We start from the raw sequence: 19,092 nt of genomic DNA, 5'->3' as shown, positions 1-19,092 counted from the left end.
GCAGTGTGGAACGACGAAAGCCAGTTCGTAAAATCGCAACGGAAGCAAATATTGAAATGATGAATCAACTGGGAATACAGTCGGACATCACGTCACCGCCTTCGGACGCAGAGTCAGGCTGCCGGTAGTCGTATGATGCGGCTCTTAGGCTTTTTCCCCAATAAATTGCCCAGCGCAGAGGACGCAATGGGAAGAGCACAACAACAATGTACAACAGCACAAAGCAGAACAAAAAAAAAACAGAAATGCGTGTAGTTACTGGGAAGAGAAAGAGAGAAAAAAGCACGCGCGCACACACACACAGACACAGACACACACACGACACACAACACACACACACACACGCACGCACACACACACACACACACACACACACACAGCACACACACACACACACACACACACACACACACACACACACACAGCACACACACACACACACACACACACACACACAGCACACACACACACACACAGCACACACACACACACACACACACACACACACACACAGCACACACACACACACAGCGAAGTGTTGCTCTCGGCAAAGTTAAATTTAAAAAGCTCCCGCCGTAGCAGGAACGCCATCCGAGATCGATGCTGTAAGATTTCAGTGTAGATCTGACATTCAGAGCCTGGAATTCACCATACCTTCCAAATGTGTTTTATTTTCACCGATAAAGGATCTGAAGAATTCTCTATTTTGACGTGTTTTAGTTCCTCGCCGAGCAAGGTACAAACCGCACAATTAAAACGCAACCGCGCCTCGTTTGATTTAAATATTTTATCGTCCAACTCATTCGACTAACTACGAAAATCCGTGGCGTATCACGGCTGTTGGAACACAGTTATAGACTTGAAGGATTCAGGTGCAAAACAGCGCGTTCTTACACGCAAGGTGCAGGAAACATTCTCCGGAAATTTACATAAATTATGAGGACTCAAAATACCGTTACTTCTGTGGCCTGAAGATTTAGTTGTAAGCTTCATGGGCCTGTGTGGCAAGTAATACCCCGCCATCCGACCAAAGCAAGTAAAATTTCTCAAGGATTGGTATGTCCTCCTGATTTGTTCAGTTTTAGAGCGTTTATTTTTTATGCACTTCGCAGCTTCAAGAGATTTATAGGAAACTCCTTGTTACTCTGCATATGCATAACCATCAACCTAGCTTGCAGTCTACCTCTGGGCACGTTCATACATGAATATACATGCAGAATATGCATCTATAAATATGCAGGCATACACACATATAGTATATAAGTACATATATGCATACACACACATGATATAGATGGATATATATACATATATGTGGATATGGATAGATAGTTATATAGATATCTAGATAGATACAGATAGATACATGGATAAATAATTTGGTAGATAGCTAGATACAGTTATAGATAGATAGATGATATCGAGATGCATACTTCTGGAATATGCGTATAAATATGCACGAGTTTTTGTATAAAAGACGAGATTATTATTGTAAGTTACATAAATAGCTTTAAGACATTGACGATCTTATTTTTGGTAGCTGCTACGTCAGTGTGTGTGTGTGTGTGTGTGTTTATGTGTGTGAGTGTGTGTGTGTGTGTGTCTGTTTATGTGTGTGAGTGTGTGTGTGTGTGTGTGTGTGTGTGTGTGTGAGTGCGTGTGTGTGTGTGTGTGTGTGTGTCTGTTTATGTGTGTGAGTGTGTGTGTGTGTGTGTGTGTGTGTGTGTGTGTGTGTGTGTGTGTGTGTGTGTGTGTGTGTGTGTGAGTGTGTGTGGTGTGTGTGTGTGTCTATTTAACTACCCACCGCAAAATCTGTTCCCTAGCCAAAAGGTTTCAGGGTTGACACTGACAATTCTCACGCAGATCTACACCCTAGCATCCAGGAAAGATATCTCAACCAAGGGTATTCATGGAAGAAAATTGCATGTGCTGCTTCAGACTTCGAGGTTAAAGTTCAAACCTCAAACTTGGCCGCATGTGAAAGAAAAAGCTTCTGAGTATGCAATATGTATTTGATCACGGTGGTGAAGGTAATGATCTCCATTGTGTGCTCCGGGTAGATTGACATTTGTGCTGGATATTACCTGCAAGACCTTGTTCTTGATAACGAAGGCTCATTATAATTATGTGGAAGGGAAAAGGGTTCGTTACCTTAAAAGCTTCAGGATTTTTCTTTGTAAATGTTACGGATGTGTTAGCGGGCGTGTTGAAAATTGAACCTAGGATTCGATATTTTATAATCCATTGATATTAGTCGTCAGTCATTTTCTTATTAAAGTCACCAAATGCTACCCTTTCTTGTGCGCATTCACCGTAGAAACACAGCAGGAAACACGCGAACAAAGGCGGGAAATACAACCAACGTGCACATGACGACAAATCGTGCAAATACAAGAGAGAGAGAGAGAGAGAGAGAGAGAGAGAGAGAGAGAGAGAGAGAGAGAGAGACAGCGAGAGAGAGAGAGAGAGAGAGAGAGAGAGACAGAGAGAGAGAGAGAGAGAGAGAGAGACAGCGAGAGAGAGAGAGAGAGAGAGAGAGAGAGAGAGAGAGACAGCGAGAGAGAGAGAGAGAGAGACAGAGAGAGAGAGAGACAGAGAGAGAGAGAGAGAGAGAGAGAGAGAGAGAGAGAGAGAGAGAACAGCAAAATGATAACGATAGACAAACGAGAAATAATATTGAGAACATGGGCTGTCGAGTCTTTGAAAGTGAGCCTGCAGGTCGCGGGATCAGTTCAGAGTTGAGGTGAGCGAAGTTATCCACGGTGGTTCAGGAGCCGGATAGTCGAGGGGCAACGACTGTTCCCGAAAGTAGTTCTGCGCTGCTTGAAGCAGCTTTTGCTAAGAGTCGATGGGGGGGGGGGGGACTATTAAAAGACCAGCATGTCGTGTATCACGACTAATAAGTTAATAGTTTCAATTTTAATATCTTTTTTCGTTAACACAAGAGACACGAGCACGTTAAAAAATGAACAGAAGCAAGTATTTGACGCCGGAGGAGGACGACGAAGAGTTAGGAAGTTGTCAAGTTGTCTGTTATTATAGGAAATTCAGTGATTGCGCGGTAATAAAATAATATGACCGCTATAAAAGTTTATAGGGTATAAATTTCTGAATGTTAGGAATTGAACGTCTGTAAAGCAAACACTGCAAGGGTGGAGGGAAGACTTTCAGAACGTATTAAATTAAATTCAAATTTAGAGAACGTCAAGTATTTAAAATGTGACTTTATTTCTAAGGGAAATATAGGGAAAAAATTATGTGTTTATTTTTAAGGGGAAATGTGCTGTAGTGCAGAGAGCATGCTTTTTTAGACCCTAAAGAAGCGACGCCCTCTTTTGTTCTACTTTCTAACCATTGGTGGCTGCCAGAACTTACTGCAATAAAAAAAAGCGCTATACAGATTCTGGCGAGACGTCTGGCCCAGGTCTTTGAATGTGTTTACAGTCCGCGCCCATGCCTGGCAGATCATTCTAAAAGTAAAAATGTCTTGGAGGTGGGGACAATTCCGTTTTCAAAGCTTTCTTTCTCTCTTTTTCTCCCCTTCTTTCTCTTCTTTACTGCCTTATACGAACGGATGCTGTGAGCGATTCGTTCCGATACCATTCAGGATGTTGTCAATTGGCTATGTCCACCCCTATATGACACGACGGACACAAAAGAAGTTAAGCATTTCTCTTCGCCGTTCTTTAAGGCCAATATTTTCTCTTTTTTTTTACCTCTACATTTCATCATTCAGTGACGCATATTTACCAATATTTCGCCGTGTGTTTTCACAAATTCAGGGTAATTCTTTCAATTTGCCAGTAGGTGGCATCAATGTTCCACTAAACTCGATTGTGGCGATTTTCCACTCGTTAGTCCAAGAAGCCAAGATCCATGGCCCTGTGCCTTTGCGTTAATTTCCTAACATGCCATCTCTTTCTCGGTCGGTCATAATGCGCAGTAAAACAAAAACCACCGCATGTCAGAATTTATCCTTCATTAAAAGCTTCGCTCAAATTGGTTATTTCGCAGTATCTACATCACTAAATGCTGTTTGAGAAAGTAACTTGCGTGCCACGCTTTATGCCTATATTTTTATTTGTTCTGTCAGGTTGTTTAGTAGGTGTTAAGAACTTGAGAAATAAATTCGGCGATTTTCGACCAGGCGGTCTGCAGCATGAGAAATTGAATTTAGAGAGTCGATCCACATCAAACAAGAGGGATTTGCAGCCGCCTATTATGAAAACGATGCATGTAATGGGAAAATTGCTGGTTGTGTTCCTTGCTTAAAGAACGCTTTTTTAAAAAATAAAAAAAGTGTGTATTATCATTAGTGGATGCTTTAGTTTCTAAATTAACTTTCAGTCCTCACATTAGGCTGCTTCACACGTCCGGATTCTGGCCGGCCGTCCATTCGGCAGAATGCAACCCACACGTTTTCACTGGAAGCAAAAATAAAACAGAAGCCGAGGACGATTCCTTCCAGGCATTACCAGGCTTCCCGTGTTTCCTTCACACCAGGCCCAATGATATCGCTTGTTGTTTCCTGTTGTTGTTGTTGTTGGGTTTTTTTTTTGTTGTTTGAACCGCTTGCTAGATTTTAAGACCCGCACAGTTCTATTTTAGATTCATCTGTCGCGTTCACGTTCTTTTCAAAAAAACGCATTAACGTTTGTCAAGGCGAAAAACAATGCCGGGGGAAACAGCAGTCCCTTTGAATCGAGTTTTGTAAATCGACCTTCCATCACCGGGGAGGAAAAGCTTCATTTGAATCAGGGCTGCCCCTGGTCTACTTTTGGCTTTCTATTCTTTTATTAGTGAGTGTGTGTGTGTGTTTTTTAATCTTGTACTCTGTTTCATTCTCCCGTACTATTTATGGATGGTTCATGTGCAGCCCGCAGCAAATACTTTGAGCAAAAGAGAGTCAGACAGAGAGCAAAAAAAGGCGTACAGTACAACCATATTTTATATATATATTCTTTGAAGTATTTGGGTTTACACAGATATATAATTCGCAATTAGGATCACACTGTATGTACACTTACTGTACATCTAAAGGCGTTGTGTGTAAATATGGTTAATTTCCCGGCTTCATTCCACCACAGTGCACCCTGCGACTCTGCATTTCAGACAAGCCAGTTTAAGGATGCCTTCTCCTTTCGTGCAGGAGGCTCCTGTTCTATTAATTTCAGAATTACCCTCCTATGTGGTGCCGCTCAGACGCTAAATTATTTCGGCGTTTATCCCATTAAGGCGGCCCGTGCGCGCAGACATACCATTAATTGAGTTTTATTTGTGTAATTCCGTCGAGCGATTCGGCGACACATCAGTAGAAAATGAAACTGAAGTCTCGGTATTAACCCATAATAGATACCTCTCGCTGTGATGCTGTGTGTTTAGATGTTCGCAAGACCTGAGCTCTCGGTAAATGCCATGATACTGCCTTCGGAAATTACTGCAAACTTATCTGTAAACAATTTAGGTAGGAGCGGATTGGTTGCTTGCATACATTTAAAAATATGTATTAAATAGTCAATACGTGTGTGATTAGCATGTATGTTATGCATGGACTGTGTGTGTGTGTGTGTGTGTGTGTGTGTGTTTGTGTTTGTGTGTGTGCATGTGTGTTTGTGTCTGGGTCTGTGTGTGAAATGTGTGTGTGTGTCTGTGTCTGTGTGTATGTTGGTGTCTGTGTCTGTGTGTGAGTTTGTGTCTGTGTGTGTGTTTGTGTCTGTGTCTGTATCTGTGTCTGTGTGTTGGTGTCTGTGTCTGTGTGTGTGTTTGTGTCTCTGTGTGTGTTTGTGTCTGTGTCTATATCTGTGTGTGTGTGTGTTTGTGTGTGTGTATTGGTGTGTTGTGTCTGTGTGTGACGATGCATGGTTTATCTGCCTTTTTGCAAACTCGTAAAATTTGCTTGCTCCAAGCCAAACTTAGCATGTGTTGTTGAGAATATTCTCGGACAAGTTGGAACCCAATCATTAAAAAGTTGCCAATTTCCGAGAGAGAGAGAGAGAGAGAGAGAGAGAGAGAGAGAGAGATGCTAAATTATTATTTTAAAAAACAGCAACAACGCTTACAAGAAATCGAGAAATCCCTGATATTAACAAAACAACCCCCAAAACTATCTAGAGCACGTCACGGCCGCAATACCTCATCATAAAACAAGAATCACGTGGGTGTTCGCAGGCCGGACACTCACAAGTTGTGAACTCTTTTTCCCGTCATCCGATACGAGTTTTCTTTCCTTTTTTTAAAAAAAAACGCCCTAAAATTCTTCACCTAATTATCCATTTGTAATCACAAGAGGATCGCGTTTGAGAAGCAGGTATCGTTTGTGCGAAATTCGCGGCATTGGTGATAATCGTGTTGTCGCTAAGCTGCAATTTTGAAAAGAGTTTTGTCGAGTTAATCGTCTGATCTGTTCCGATTTTTGTATCAAATTTCACGTTAGGTCGCGGGTGAAAATGAATATATAATGACCTCACAATGTAGCAAGAGACGTTGCTGAATTTGAAAGGCATTGTAACGATTGGAAAGTTGCTCTGTAGTCTTATGAAATAGGACGGAGGCGGCTGAAGTTAAGTCATGCAGGCGGCAGGTACAGGTAGTCGAAAAGGACAAACTTTCGAAGATGAGCGGTTTAAATAAGCTACTGAATAATTGAATTTATCATTACCACGTGAAAGTAACTTTAATGCAGCTGCTTTTCAAAACAAACTAATGCCCTGAAAAGGGAATATTTTCAGAATCGAATGCTTCTTTTCAAAAAGAAGTTTTTTTAAAAAAAATGTATTTTACATACTTCATTTCGTGAGTACATTTGAACACCACTTTTTTCTTGCCCCATGACAAAATCCCGCGTTCGATTAGCTGACAATATTCCACAGGCCGCGACGGATGTTATGAAACGCGGTGTCTGAAAGAAAATCTCAATTGGTTAAACGTAGTAAATTGGGACGCATTGTGCTTTCTGTTTTGTTCCCCGGTCCAAGAACTTCGGGATTTGCAGTGTAGAATCGAAATTTATAACTTATAGATTTTCTTCTGATGTCCAGCTCTACTGGGAGGTTCCTATAGAGGTGAAATAAACCTTGCACGTAGATATCACTGAGAGTAGCTCGGAAAAAGGGGAACTATTAAACAGTAGAAAATCGGTAGAGATATTTTAATGAATATGTTTAATAAATAATAAACGTTATTATTTTAAATAAATGTAATGGAATCGATACCGGAAAGTTTTACTTTCTTATGAGTTATATTTTATCTGACTTCTCAACTGCGAGAAGGCCTGCTAATTTGGGTCAGACTTCTTTTTTGTGTGTGTGCACGGGCAATTCCAAGTAACAGTGCAACCTCGGGTGCTTGCAGTTTGGATACAGATCTGCAAAGCTCGAGGCTTGCTTCCCCTCCCCCACCGTGAAACAGGGGCGCTTTGGTCTAGGGAAGGGGTTCGGGGTCGGTTTGAAGGGGGTCTGGAAATAATTGGCAGTAGCCAATCGTCAAAGCAACAGCAACAGCAGCAACAACAAATAACAATAATTAGCCAAGGGTTCAAACTACTTCACCATTGCTGAATTTAAAGGCAAATGATGGTGTATACATATATATATATATTTATATGTGTGTGTGTATTATATATCATATATACATTATATATATAAAACCCAGGACTAACACCGTTTCCCTCAAGTCACTAGAATTCAGCAAGCAGTGTCAACTCCTTGTAAATAATTTTTCTTTTAATCCCTCTCTCTCTCTCTCTCTCTCTCTCTCTCTCTCTCTCTCTCTCTCTCTCTCTCTCTCTCTCTCTCACACACTTTTTTTACATAACGTTTTAAAGTTAAATTGTTTCGGAGCAGGTTCGTGCCCGGTTCTTGCGTCTCCCCTGACCTGTTCATGAGGACTCACTGCATTTGCCGGCCGGCTGCCAGGAAGCCCTCACGTCTTGAGCTGGGGAACTTCAGTGAGAGCAAATTTACAACCTATAACGCGAGCCCATCAGGAACCGTTCCCTAATTGCATCTTATATTAAATATTATTGTGCATAGATCTACGGCGTGTGTGTGTGTGTGTGTGTGTGTTCAATTGTTTAAAATAGCATACCCGCCACTTCTGAAAGCCTATATGTCAGTGTTGCGCACAGAGCGTCTCATAAAAACGCTAACTGCAGTTCACTGTGTGTTATAAACAATAGCAGACTGCGTTTTTATTGCGATTTGCAGTTCCTTAATCTCTTCCCTATAGTTCTCAACTGACTGTTACTGTTACAGGCCCCGTCCAGGCACCAGATAAAAGGCTTTATTAATAACGAGATAACGGGTCATTAAATTGTTAAATACCACTAGAACTCCTCACTATGATTAAACATATTTTTTTTCAGAAGAAGGATCCCCAAATAATTTGCATAAGGGTACTGCCGGTCATGCGGCTGTGCTGCAATAACTTGGGAGGAAAAATAGCAATTAGGTCCAAAGTTGATGGTAATTAGATTTTGGGTTTGCTACTGTACTTCCGTGTCTTGTTGATGTAACTCTGACCTTTGAAAGAGCCGCATATTCTCATTAAATGGTTTGGAAATTAACGTCTGCCTCTCCATCCACTCTTTTACAACAGAACAGTTACTTCCCCTTATCAATCTTTTGGTGGCGTATGTATTTCATCCGCTGTAAAGCGGCTGATATCCCGGTAATGAACACGGTGGAATATATTAATCCGCATATTCCCCCTCTCTCTCTCTCTCTCTCTCTCTCTGTGTGTCTCTCTCTCTCTCTGTCTCTCTCTCTCTCTTTCTCTCATTCCCCCTCTCTCTCACCATTCCCTTTTCACGCGGCGCAGTGTCCGTACGGAGGAAGCAAAGCCAATAGGACGTGGTTGGGCTAATAAATGCAAATTATTATGGAAAGAGACGGCAAAATATGAAACAACTCATTTGGGCGGAAGTAAATGATCGAAAACTGTTTATGAGTGAACCTCTTCTCGAAGATGTGATACCGGGATGCTGTGTTTTCAGATCAATAACATGAAGGCTTAATTTTCCTAGAAACAAAATCCTCGGCTTGTTTGTTTGTTTGTTTACCCAACACCAAGTTCTCTCCGTTCAGCAGTCAGACCTAGTCCTTTCCAGATGAGCTCATACTTTGTGAATTCGCTGTTTTCCAAGTATAAAAGCGGGGACTCCCTCCGTCCCAATTATTATGACTGTGGGTTCAGCCAAGATCTGGGCACCAGAGCCACCGTGGTTTACGGACCCGGCAGCGGTGGAAGTTTCCAACATCCCAGTCAGATTCAGGATTTTTACCACCACGGCGCGGCCACTCTCTCCACCTCTGCGTATCAGCAGAACCCGTGTGCGGTGACGTGTCACGGGGATCCCGGCAGCTTCTACGGCTACGATGCCTTGCAGAGGCAGCCGATCTTCGCCGCCCAGCAAGAGGCCGAGTTGGTCCAGTACCCCGACTGCAAGTCGACGGCGAACAGCCTGGGAGAAGAGGCGGAGAATTCTGAGCAGAGTTCCTCCCCGACGCAGCTCTTCCCTTGGATGCGACCGCAAGGTGAGACGCGAGCTGGAAAAGACATTGAAAGAAAAGAGAGGGGGTGAACGCGAGGATAAAGGGGGTGAAGTCTCTCTCATGCACGGGCACTCTCCCGCACGCACACACGCACAGAGACACACAGCACATACTAGAAACGGAGTAGAGCTTTATTTCCCGAGCCAATAAAGAGAGAGAGGAAAAAAACACAGTAACTTTAGCGTTTTATGATTCTAAACTTCAGTACTTGTAAATTGCTTTATTCTTTAATGGTCCTGAAGGCGGTTTTTAAGTGTAGCATATTATGTGCCGTTTGTGGCTTTATTGCTAGTTTATGGCACAGTTCTTCCTGAGATATTGAATAGTGTTTGGGAGTGTTTGAATCCTGTTTCGGTAGCCTCGGTGTAACAATTACGGAAACTGACTATTTCTCCTTCTTTTTCATTCTCTTTCTCTCTCCCCTCCTCTTTCTTTATCTCTCTCTCTCTTTATCTTTCTCTCTCCCTCTCTTTTTCGTCTCTCTTTCTCTCACTCTCTTTTTATCTCTATAACTCTTTTCTCTGTCTCTCTCACTCTTTCTTTCTCTGTCCCTCTTCTATTTCTCTCTGTCTCCTTCTATCTCCCCCTCTCTCTCTGTTCATGCTCGTCTTTCACTCTGTCTGTCTTTTTCTCTTCACTCCCCTCTCTCGCTCTTTCTATCTCTCTGTGCGTTTCTCTCCCTCGTTCTTCTCTAACACTGTTCTCTCCCTCTCTGCTTCTCTATCTCTCACTTGCCCTATTTCTCTCTTTCTCTCTCTCTCATTCTCTATTTCTATCTTCCCTCTTCGTTTTTATCGCTTTCTCCTACTTGCTCTGCTCTGTCCTGCTCTCCCTGTCCCCCCCCTCTCTCTCTCTTTCTCTCTCTCTGTCTCTCTCTCTCTCTCTCTCTCTCTCTCTCTCTCTCTCTCTCTCTCTATCTATCTATCTATCTTTCACCCCTTCCCTCTGTTACCCAGCAGCCGCAGGACGGCGCAGGGGCAGGCAAACCTACAGTCGCTACCAGACACTGGAACTTGAGAAAGAGTTTTTGTTTAATCCGTATCTGACCCGCAAACGCCGGATCGAGGTGTCGCACGCCCTGGGACTGACCGAGAGGCAGGTCAAAATTTGGTTCCAGAACAGGAGGATGAAGTGGAAGAAGGAAAACAACAAAGATAAGTTCCCCAGCAGTAAGTCCGAAATCGAGGAGAGCTCGAAGGACAAGGAGGGGAAGGAAGACGAAGGGAATGACTAACTAACAATGACGATGCATTGACAAAGAGCAAAGTGCGGGTGTGAGGTGCGGGACAGGCGCTACTGATTACTGTATGGTACAAAATATTGTACGGAACTGTAGACTAAAAGGACCATTTCAACTTTCTACCAGGCATTTAACATTGTGTAACATTCTAGTTATTTAAGTGAGTTCTTGTAAAGTATTTAAAGTGAAGCTCTTGGGGCATTGTGTTAGTCCGTGTGTTGAAATACTAGTGTAGATTATTTAAACCGTGTGCACTATATACCAGCTAATGGCTATTAGCTTAAATTTCCCGACAACATGAAGCTGCCTACTTAAGCTTTAGCGATTTAGATTTGTGTTACTGTTTACGGCTTTAGTGTGTTTATATACAGAGAGGGGAAAAAATATGTTTTCTTCAAGCCGGCACGTGCATCAGTAAAACCCGTTTTAAAAGAGGAACGAAACCAGGGGGGAAAAAATATTTCTTGGGTTTTATTCTGTGAGAACATCTACCCGTAAACGCGAATATCATTGATAGGGGTGGTGGGGGGGGGGGGTAGGGTGTGTATGGGGGGATGTGGGGAGGAGGTTGGGGGGGGGATTGTAAGGACCGGTGATGCGTTATCGTTTTACACAAAACTGGACCATTGTTAGGACGTGCAAGCTGCGAGAAGAGGAACATTAACTGCGAGGTTGGGGCGTAGGGGTGGGGGGTGAAATACATGATTGTGGAAACGACGCTTTTTTTAAAGTCCCTTTTAAAGGGAATTTCTTTGAATGAAAGATTTGGCAAATTTAAAGAAAACACATATAGATATATATTAACTATGCGCGCCGTGTCGGAATAGACAACATAAGCAGATAGGTAGATGGATACTGTTATTGAAAAGTGCAGATTAAAATATCAATAAAACATCAACATCACACTTGACTCGATTTGTCTTTAGTGACTTTTTTTTATTAGAGCCTCCAGTTAATGCTCGGAGTTACCTTTCCTCATTTGCGCTCGCCAAATCCCCCCCTCCTCCCTCTTCAAGGGAACAAGTTGCATTTCGCTTTGCAATATTTGTGGTCAATATGCCGATTTTTTTTTTGTTTGTGCCTGCCCGACCGTTGCAATTTGCTGCTGGAGGAGAGGGAAAAAGATAGACCCTACCACGTCTCGCCTCAACCTGGGACTGATGCTAAGACGGGCATCGATTATAGGAACTTATAGTATGTTTTATTAGAACGTAAACGGGCCAAAAGAAATGCTGTTTTGACAAATGTGTAATCTGACTCCAACCTGCAGAAAGCGAATCGATTTCATTTCATTCCTGTTCTAAATGATCGATCAATCCAGCCTCTATATCGAAGGCCGGTTACTCCCCGCCTTGTATTTAAAAGTTAGTTACATTGTTATCTGGATGCGGGATTTTTTTAAAATTATTATTATTTTGGAAGGCTATTTCTTAAAAACCCCAACCAAGGAAGCAATGGGTAACCTGATCCTCATTGGTCCGCCTCGTCACGTGCCGCTATCACGTGCGCCGGGAGGAAAAAGGGGGTTCTTTTGGTGTAAATCTGGACTCTAATTCCGTAATATATCACCGTACCTCGTAAAACCGACACTGAAACGTCCCGGCCTACAAATCACCGACCAAATTATGAGTTCATTGTACTATGCGAATGCTTTATTTTCGAAATATACGGCCGGAACTTCGGTTTTTCCAACGGGGGTATTTTCCGAAACAACTTCTTGCGCCTTTGCCTCAAACTCCCAGCGGTCGGGCTACGGCTCCGGGTCAGCGTCTTACGCAGCTACAGTGCCGGGTCTCTACAGCACGGCCAACAGCCTTCACCACCAGACCCCGACCATGTACACGTCCCCTTACGGCCTGAATGCGAACTCTTTTAACGTGCACTGCTCCTCCTTCGACCACAATATCTCGTCGATGATGTGCGGCGCCGGGGATTCCTGTAAGCAGAGTTATAGCAAGTCGGAGCAGAGGGAGGCAGACCCGCAGTCCGAGAACTTCCGGATCTACCCCTGGATGAAAAGCTCAGGTATGTGGAAACAAAAAGAGGGAGCCTCATAAAATGAGGACCTCTCAGAGGGTCCGGGAATTACTTTATGGCAGGAGGGTGTTGCATTCATTCATTCATGGCATTCACTAAACAGCGGTATAAAATTCAAAGATCTACCCCCACCAGCAATTAAGTCACCGATTTAGATTATATTGCCTCCTTGTTAAAAATCAGAGTTGGGCAAGCGACCATGGAAACACAAACACAGCACCACCACTTCAAAGAAACATTTTTTCTTGCCTCGTACCTTTTGTTCATTCCCAGTTAAAAAAAAAGACAATGAACTAACGATATCCCTGTGAGTCTCAAATCGCCCCCCCCCTTTAAAAAAATATATGTAAATATATATCTCTGCTTAATCCCCCTTAATCTGCTCTGATTCTGTTTCGCTTCAAAGTTTTGTCTCCGGAGTTGCAACGTGCTATTGGGTGCTGGGGATGCGGCTGGAAGAGGGAGGGTTTTCAGGGGAGTGTTGGGGTAGCTATGATGAGAGAGAGGGGTGGGTGGGGGCGTGCAAGAAGGCAGCAGACGGAAATATTTTAAGTATGTTCGAATAAATTCAAAGATACGGGATACACTTAAAAGAGTTTTTTAAAAAATAAGTGTCCATGAAAAACTAATGGAGTGTTTATGTGTAACGTTTAAGGTGAGGTGTGTGTGTGTGTGTGTGTGTGTGTGTGTGTGTGTGTGTGTGTGTGTGTGTGTGTGTGTGTGTGTGTGTGTGTGTGTGTCTGTGTGTGTGTGTGTGTGTGTGTGTGTGTGTGTCTGTGTTTGTGTGTGTGTGCGTGTATGTGTGTGTATCTGTGAGAGAGATTGAATGTGTGTGTGTGTCTCTGTGTGATTGTGTCTGTGTGTGTGTTCTTGCTGTGATTGTGTGTGTCGTGTCTGTCTGTGTGTGTGTGATTGTGTCTGTGTGTGTGTGTGTTCTGGATGTGATTGTGTGTGCTGTGTGTGTGATTGTGTCTGTGTGTGTGTTTGTCTGTGTGTGTGTGAGTTATTGTGTGTGTGTGTCTGTGTGTGCAAGTGTATCTCTCTGTGTCTGTGAGTGATTGTGCCCGTGCGTCTGGGTGTGTGCGTGCATTTGGTTGAGGGTGGGGAGGGTGCAGGTTTGGGGTGGGATATTGGTGGGGAGGAGTGAAGTGGTGGTGGTGGTGGTGGTGTGGGTGGTGGTGTGGGGGGTGGTTTTGGTCGCATCTTAGCACCGGTGTTATATTTGAGCGGCCATTCAAACGCCCCATCATGAGTGTTTTCTATTGTCCCGCATCCTCGTGATAATGAATTTGGAAAGTGCTCCCTTCTAGCACAGCCGTGGCGACAGGATATACCACAATGCTATGCTTTATGCCAAATTGTTGTATCCATTTTCTAGTTACCTGTCGGGTTCAGGTTACATAACATTAATTTACCATATCCAGAGAGCGCTGACGGTGTAGTACAAAGATCATTCATCAGTAGCTCAAGGCTACTCAGCATGTTTTTTTTAAAAAAAGAACTTTCTCAAAACTAATTGTAAAATAGAAAATTAAATCAACGTGTTTCTGAATTGCATTCCACGGCAAACCATTCAGACCTATTGGTGCCGTCGAGACAATGTAAATTCTTTTTTAATAATGAGCAGAACTGCTCCAGTTTTCGAATTACATATCAACACAAACTTTATTTTTACTGGGCTCGAGTGAGTTTCCGCGAGCGGTGTGCTCGATATGTCAATTTGGGGGGGAGGGGGGTAAAATTTGAAATTAGTGACAGATGTCAAAGGCTGAAAGGTTGATGTTCATTATTATATTTTTAAAGGACCGGTGGTACCTTGTTAATGTGTGTGTGTGTGTGTGTGTGTGTGTGTGTGTTTCTCTCCCTCTCTCTCTCTGATTCGCTCTCTCTTTCGGTGTCCCTACATGGTCGGCGTCTCCAGCCTCAGACAGGAAGCGGGGTCGACAGACTTATACCCGGTACCAGACCCTGGAGTTGGAGAAAGAGTTTCACTTCAACCGGTACCTCACCAGACGGAGACGCATCGAGATAGCACACGCGCTCTGCCTGACTGAGAGGCAAATTAAGATCTGGTTTCAGAACAGGAGGATGAAGTGGAAGAAGGAAAGCAAAGTGACCAGCCCAACTGAAGCAAGCGAAGAAAAACAAGAAGAATAAAGGGAGGGGTTGGGTGGGGGGGGGGGTGAATAGAAAAAAAAATACCTTCTGAAAATCTTAGACCGTTATCAATGACTTTTTAGCAAATGGGGAGAATTATTCCGCATTTCTTAACATTGACACAAAATACTACCTAAAGCTGTAACTGTTCGATCTGTAGTTTGTATTGTACAGATAGAGGGAATGGCCCGAGTTTAGATTGTACAAGTTATATATAGTAAATTGAATTAGGCTTTCTAATGTGGTGCATTGACCGTTACTGTAATTAGCATTAATTTACCACGTGTATTTAAAGGGAAAAAAATGTCAGTGACTTATATTTGTAATTGTAATGATGTAATTTCTTGTTAGTAAGTATAGTTTTAATAAGGAGCTGTGTGTAGCCACGACCCCCTTGTACAGTTTATTGACGTGCAAATGGTGCTTTGGTGAACGTGTTGAAGGTTATTTCTCTGTACATTTCTTTTTAAAGCTAAAAAAAATATTTAAGAAAGGACCATTTATGTCTGTTGAGTTTACCCGCTTTACCATGAAGGATGTAAACTGTTCCGTGAAATAAAACAAGGACATTTTCTTTTTCGTTAATATGCCTTCAGCTCCAAGTTTTGTGCTTTTTAATGCAACGCTTTCACTTACCGATAACCAAATAAAACAAGGTAATACAAAAATACAAAAGCTGGCTTTAGAGTCAGAAACAAAAGAAATGACTCCTAATAACTAGAATATTTACCCTCCATTCCGCATTTTGATACACAAGTTTTTTTTAAACAAAAACCTCCTCTCCTCCTTCAATGGTTTAATAGTTCAATTTATTATCAGAGAATATATATAACATACAATCTGAAATTCTCACTCTCCGCGGGCATTACTTAAGCAGAAAAAGGGCATTTTAATGCAACAGACGTACTGGCGCATATAGAAAGTTTATTTTGCGTGTGTTGGTGTCTGTATGTGCGAACCGTAAATATAGCAGCGTCCTAAATAAAGGTTAATATACACACAGCAGACAATAGGACTGGGTTTGGGGGTCGGATATCAAATTGATGCATTTCACTGGATTTCCCAATTGTAACATATCTCGCACGATGCATTTTATATAACGTGCGCAAGTCCTAATTCGGGCTTCTAGTGCGATCGTTTCCCTCGTTGAAATCTCAATCCTTCAGACAAGAGGAAATATTCTCCGATTTAAACTCGGAGCGCTGATAAACGGAGTCGGCTGGCGCAAATCCTGGCGTGGAGGATTGTAACATTATCGATGCGCCGATGAGCAACTTTGCTACTAAGTATCGATGCATTTTTATTCCCAATTCTTCACCGGGTATCCGAGTACATTGCGCTCTGTGGAAGGAAAGGGCAAATTTTAACTTAATTAGCCGGGCTAGTCTCACGCATCGTCGGTCTGGTCCTTATATTTTTGTAATTTGGGATACACAGGCCGAGTGAATGTTACCGAACCGACCAAGCAAAACGGTGCACTGTTACACCAAAGAAACCGTGACTCCACTTAAATACTAAGTGTCCGAATTATAGGGATTACCTTTAGTCAGGGTGGGGAGGAAATAATTAACTCAAATCAGCTTTCGAAATGAAGTCAAGCCGATCTTGTTGAACCAAACGGATTATTTAGTCGTAATTACCCCGTGCAATAATTCTGCATTACATTTCTTTTCCGCACGAATTCCGCAAATCGCTGGGTCGAGAACCGTTTGACTTTCAAGATTTTTTTTTAATTTGCGGCGGCGTCCCACCCCCCACCCCCTTCACCCCCTTCCCCCCTCCCCCGCGGAGCCACGCAGTGTGGGGTTAGCCTTAAAGTGGGGCAGAATTAGGAGACAAACTATGCAAATCGTAACATTTTGTTTCGGAAAAGGTTGAAGAATAAAAACCCCTTTTTTTCTGTCATTTCGCCTTAGCTGAAAACATGGCGGCGAGGGGGCAGGTTGTTGGTAGTCATGAAGAAATGCAATAAATTCCTTGTTGTTTTATGAAAATTTACAACTTTGTGATAGAACTTTATGAGTGAATCGGTCCTTCGATTGGCCGCTGCCGGTCATGTGGATAGCAACCGTGAGCATGAACTTTTTATGATTTCCCATGTGAGTACATTGCTGCAGTCTTTTGGCCACCGTACCTTGGGTCGGTTCTGTGTCCTCCTCAGGGCTTCTATAGTGTGTGTTTTTTTTCAAACTTTCGTAGTTACCATTGGAGCTGAAAACACACACACACACACACACACACACACACACACACACACACACACACACACACACACACACACACACACACATACACACACACACACACACACACATGCATACACACATAGACACACACACACAGACACAGACACACACACACACTCACACACACACACACACACACACACACACACACACACACACACACACACATAAAGTAAATGCGATTTTTTCCCCCTTTATTTCGCAAATCTTCCACTTGTCCGTCATTTCGGAATCTCAGCAGAGGACTCTCGGTGGCGCAAACCTCAGTGATGTGGACGATATCATTTTTCAAAGAAGCTCCAGTTCCGAATTCCCCGTGTACATGACAGAGCCATGAAGCAACCCCCCCACCCCCCCACCCACCCATCCACCACCATCCACCCACCCACCCAGCCACCACCAGTTCTGCGGGACGGCTATCAGTTTGGGACAATACTGTGCGTGACCAAAAAAAAAATCGAGCTGGTTTCAAAGTGAAATGGTGGAAAAGTGGAAACAAATTCACAGACAGCGAAAGGTAAGGTGAACATCAGCACGTACGTTAAAACTGAGATATATATACATATATATATTAACATTCTGCTGTACAAGCTGTGTAGAGCATATCAACGGGGCAGGAGGATCGCCATAGAGGAAGCGTTTCGATATTTGTTGACGTCAGTTTGAGAATATCTTTGCTTTTTTCTCTCTTTGTCTGATGAGGCTGTTTTTTTGGGGAGACTGTTGTATGAGGGTGTTGTATGAGGATGTTTCTTTAATTCAAATTGAGACCTCTGGAGCTGATCTGGTTTCCGTTAGTCTTTCTGCGTTTGGTGTCTGCGGCTGCAAGCTGAAACGGTGGAGCACTGAGAAATCTGTGACTGTGTTCAGGGACCAAACTCCGCTGCATGGCGATGTTAATTGGGTTTCGAGATAGTTGATCTATTTCTCTCTCTCTCTCTCTCTCTCGCGGGTCGCTCGATACGTAAACAGTTTTATCCCGAGCAGAGCAGAAAAGCGGGGCAGTGTCGCCAAGAATGACGCAGAGACGTATTATGATTGTGTTTGTTGGTGGTGATGAATAAGATATGTGTATATCCTTCTTATTGTGCCTGCTGCTTGTCAATAATCTGCTCCTGGGTCGGGAGACGGTGCCGAAGTTACAAATTCGTACCTTCATGATGTGCGACAGGTCTTTTATTTCTGTTTGGGTGCATTAAGGTATCGTCTTGCATCAACAGCGGATGGCTGTAAGACGATATAATGTACGGTGGCGTTTAGGTCGCCGTGGTTTACAATGCTTCGCAAGCAAGAGGCCCGGTAGTTCTGCATTGGTGATATATAAGCCTACTCGGGAATTTCTCTCTCTCTCTCTCTCTCTCTCTCTCTCTCTCTCTCTCTCTCTCTCTCTCTCTCTCTGTTCTGGAGGGCGGGAGTGGGAGCAGCAGGGGCGGGGAGAGGGCATTTGTTGCTTAATACCGCCACCTTGCGTTCTCATGGACCTGCAGAAGTCGGAAAATTAAAGAGGCAGAGTGGGGTAGAGAAACCGGGCCCACAGAATTATTAATTCTTCTTCTTTTTTTTTTCCCCTGGCACCCCTCCGCTCAAAAAAAAAACAACAACAACAAAACAACAACAAAGGAATTGAACTGGACAAAAGACGCGCCGGCGCACGTGCGTGGGCGCGCGCGCACGAGCGCTGGCGCAGATGAATGCAAAAAATTAAAAGGAGAGCGATTAGAATCAACCTTTTAACTCTATGCACTCGAATCCCTGCATTTCAGAGGCAAATTAATTATTCGCTTTCCTCCTAGTTCCAACAACACCGCCCCCCCCCCCCCCAACAAAGGAGCAATTCCACGGCAAGGAATAGAACTCAGCT

The 19,092-nt window shown here is 43.3% G+C and overlaps 3 protein-coding genes and 2 long non-coding RNA genes across 7 annotated transcripts in view; 3 read left to right on the top strand and 2 right to left on the bottom strand.

Annotated features, from left to right (window-relative positions):
- Positions 1 to 19,092, top strand: part of LOC132385657 (homeobox protein Hox-A10-like) — a 98,685-nt gene that overhangs the window by 25,324 nt on the left and 54,269 nt on the right. The gene's annotated exons all lie outside the window — the stretch shown is intronic.
- Positions 370 to 11,701, top strand: hoxb8a (homeobox B8a). 2 transcript variants are annotated; one of them, XM_059957871.1, is made up of 2 exons: positions 370 to 9,533; positions 10,508 to 11,701. In XM_059957871.1, the coding sequence occupies exons 1-2, from the start codon at positions 9,107 to 9,109 to the stop codon at positions 10,783 to 10,785; spliced, it is 705 nt and encodes a 234-aa protein (XP_059813854.1). In that variant the 5' UTR covers positions 370 to 9,106; the 3' UTR covers positions 10,786 to 11,701. The 2 variants fall into 2 exon arrangements, with proteins under 2 accessions (XP_059813854.1, XP_059813855.1); XM_059957872.1 differs by having other exon boundaries at positions 371 to 9,533; positions 10,511 to 11,701.
- LOC132385670 (uncharacterized) overlaps positions 9,407 to 19,092 on the bottom strand; it is a 34,899-nt gene continuing 25,213 nt past the window's right edge. The window contains exon 3 of the long non-coding RNA XR_009509226.1: positions 9,407 to 9,545. This is a non-coding gene — a long non-coding RNA (uncharacterized LOC132385670). The remainder of the gene's footprint in view (positions 9,546 to 19,092) is intronic.
- On the top strand, positions 11,843 to 15,570 carry hoxb7a (homeobox B7a). Its single transcript, XM_059957875.1, has 2 exons — positions 11,843 to 12,816; positions 14,750 to 15,570. The coding sequence occupies exons 1-2, from the start codon at positions 12,417 to 12,419 to the stop codon at positions 14,983 to 14,985; spliced, it is 636 nt and encodes a 211-aa protein (XP_059813858.1). The 5' UTR covers positions 11,843 to 12,416; the 3' UTR covers positions 14,986 to 15,570.
- LOC132385666 (uncharacterized) overlaps positions 15,777 to 19,092 on the bottom strand; it is a 15,103-nt gene continuing 11,787 nt past the window's right edge. The window contains exon 2 of the long non-coding RNA XR_009509224.1: positions 15,777 to 16,326. This is a non-coding gene — a long non-coding RNA (uncharacterized LOC132385666). The remainder of the gene's footprint in view (positions 16,327 to 19,092) is intronic.

The sequence above is a fragment of the Hypanus sabinus genome (assembly GCF_030144855.1).
Source record: "Hypanus sabinus isolate sHypSab1 chromosome X1 unlocalized genomic scaffold, sHypSab1.hap1 SUPER_X1_unloc_8, whole genome shotgun sequence".
NCBI lineage: Eukaryota > Metazoa > Chordata > Chondrichthyes > Myliobatiformes > Dasyatidae > Hypanus > Hypanus sabinus.
This window is presented reverse-complemented; position numbering and strand designations above follow the sequence as displayed.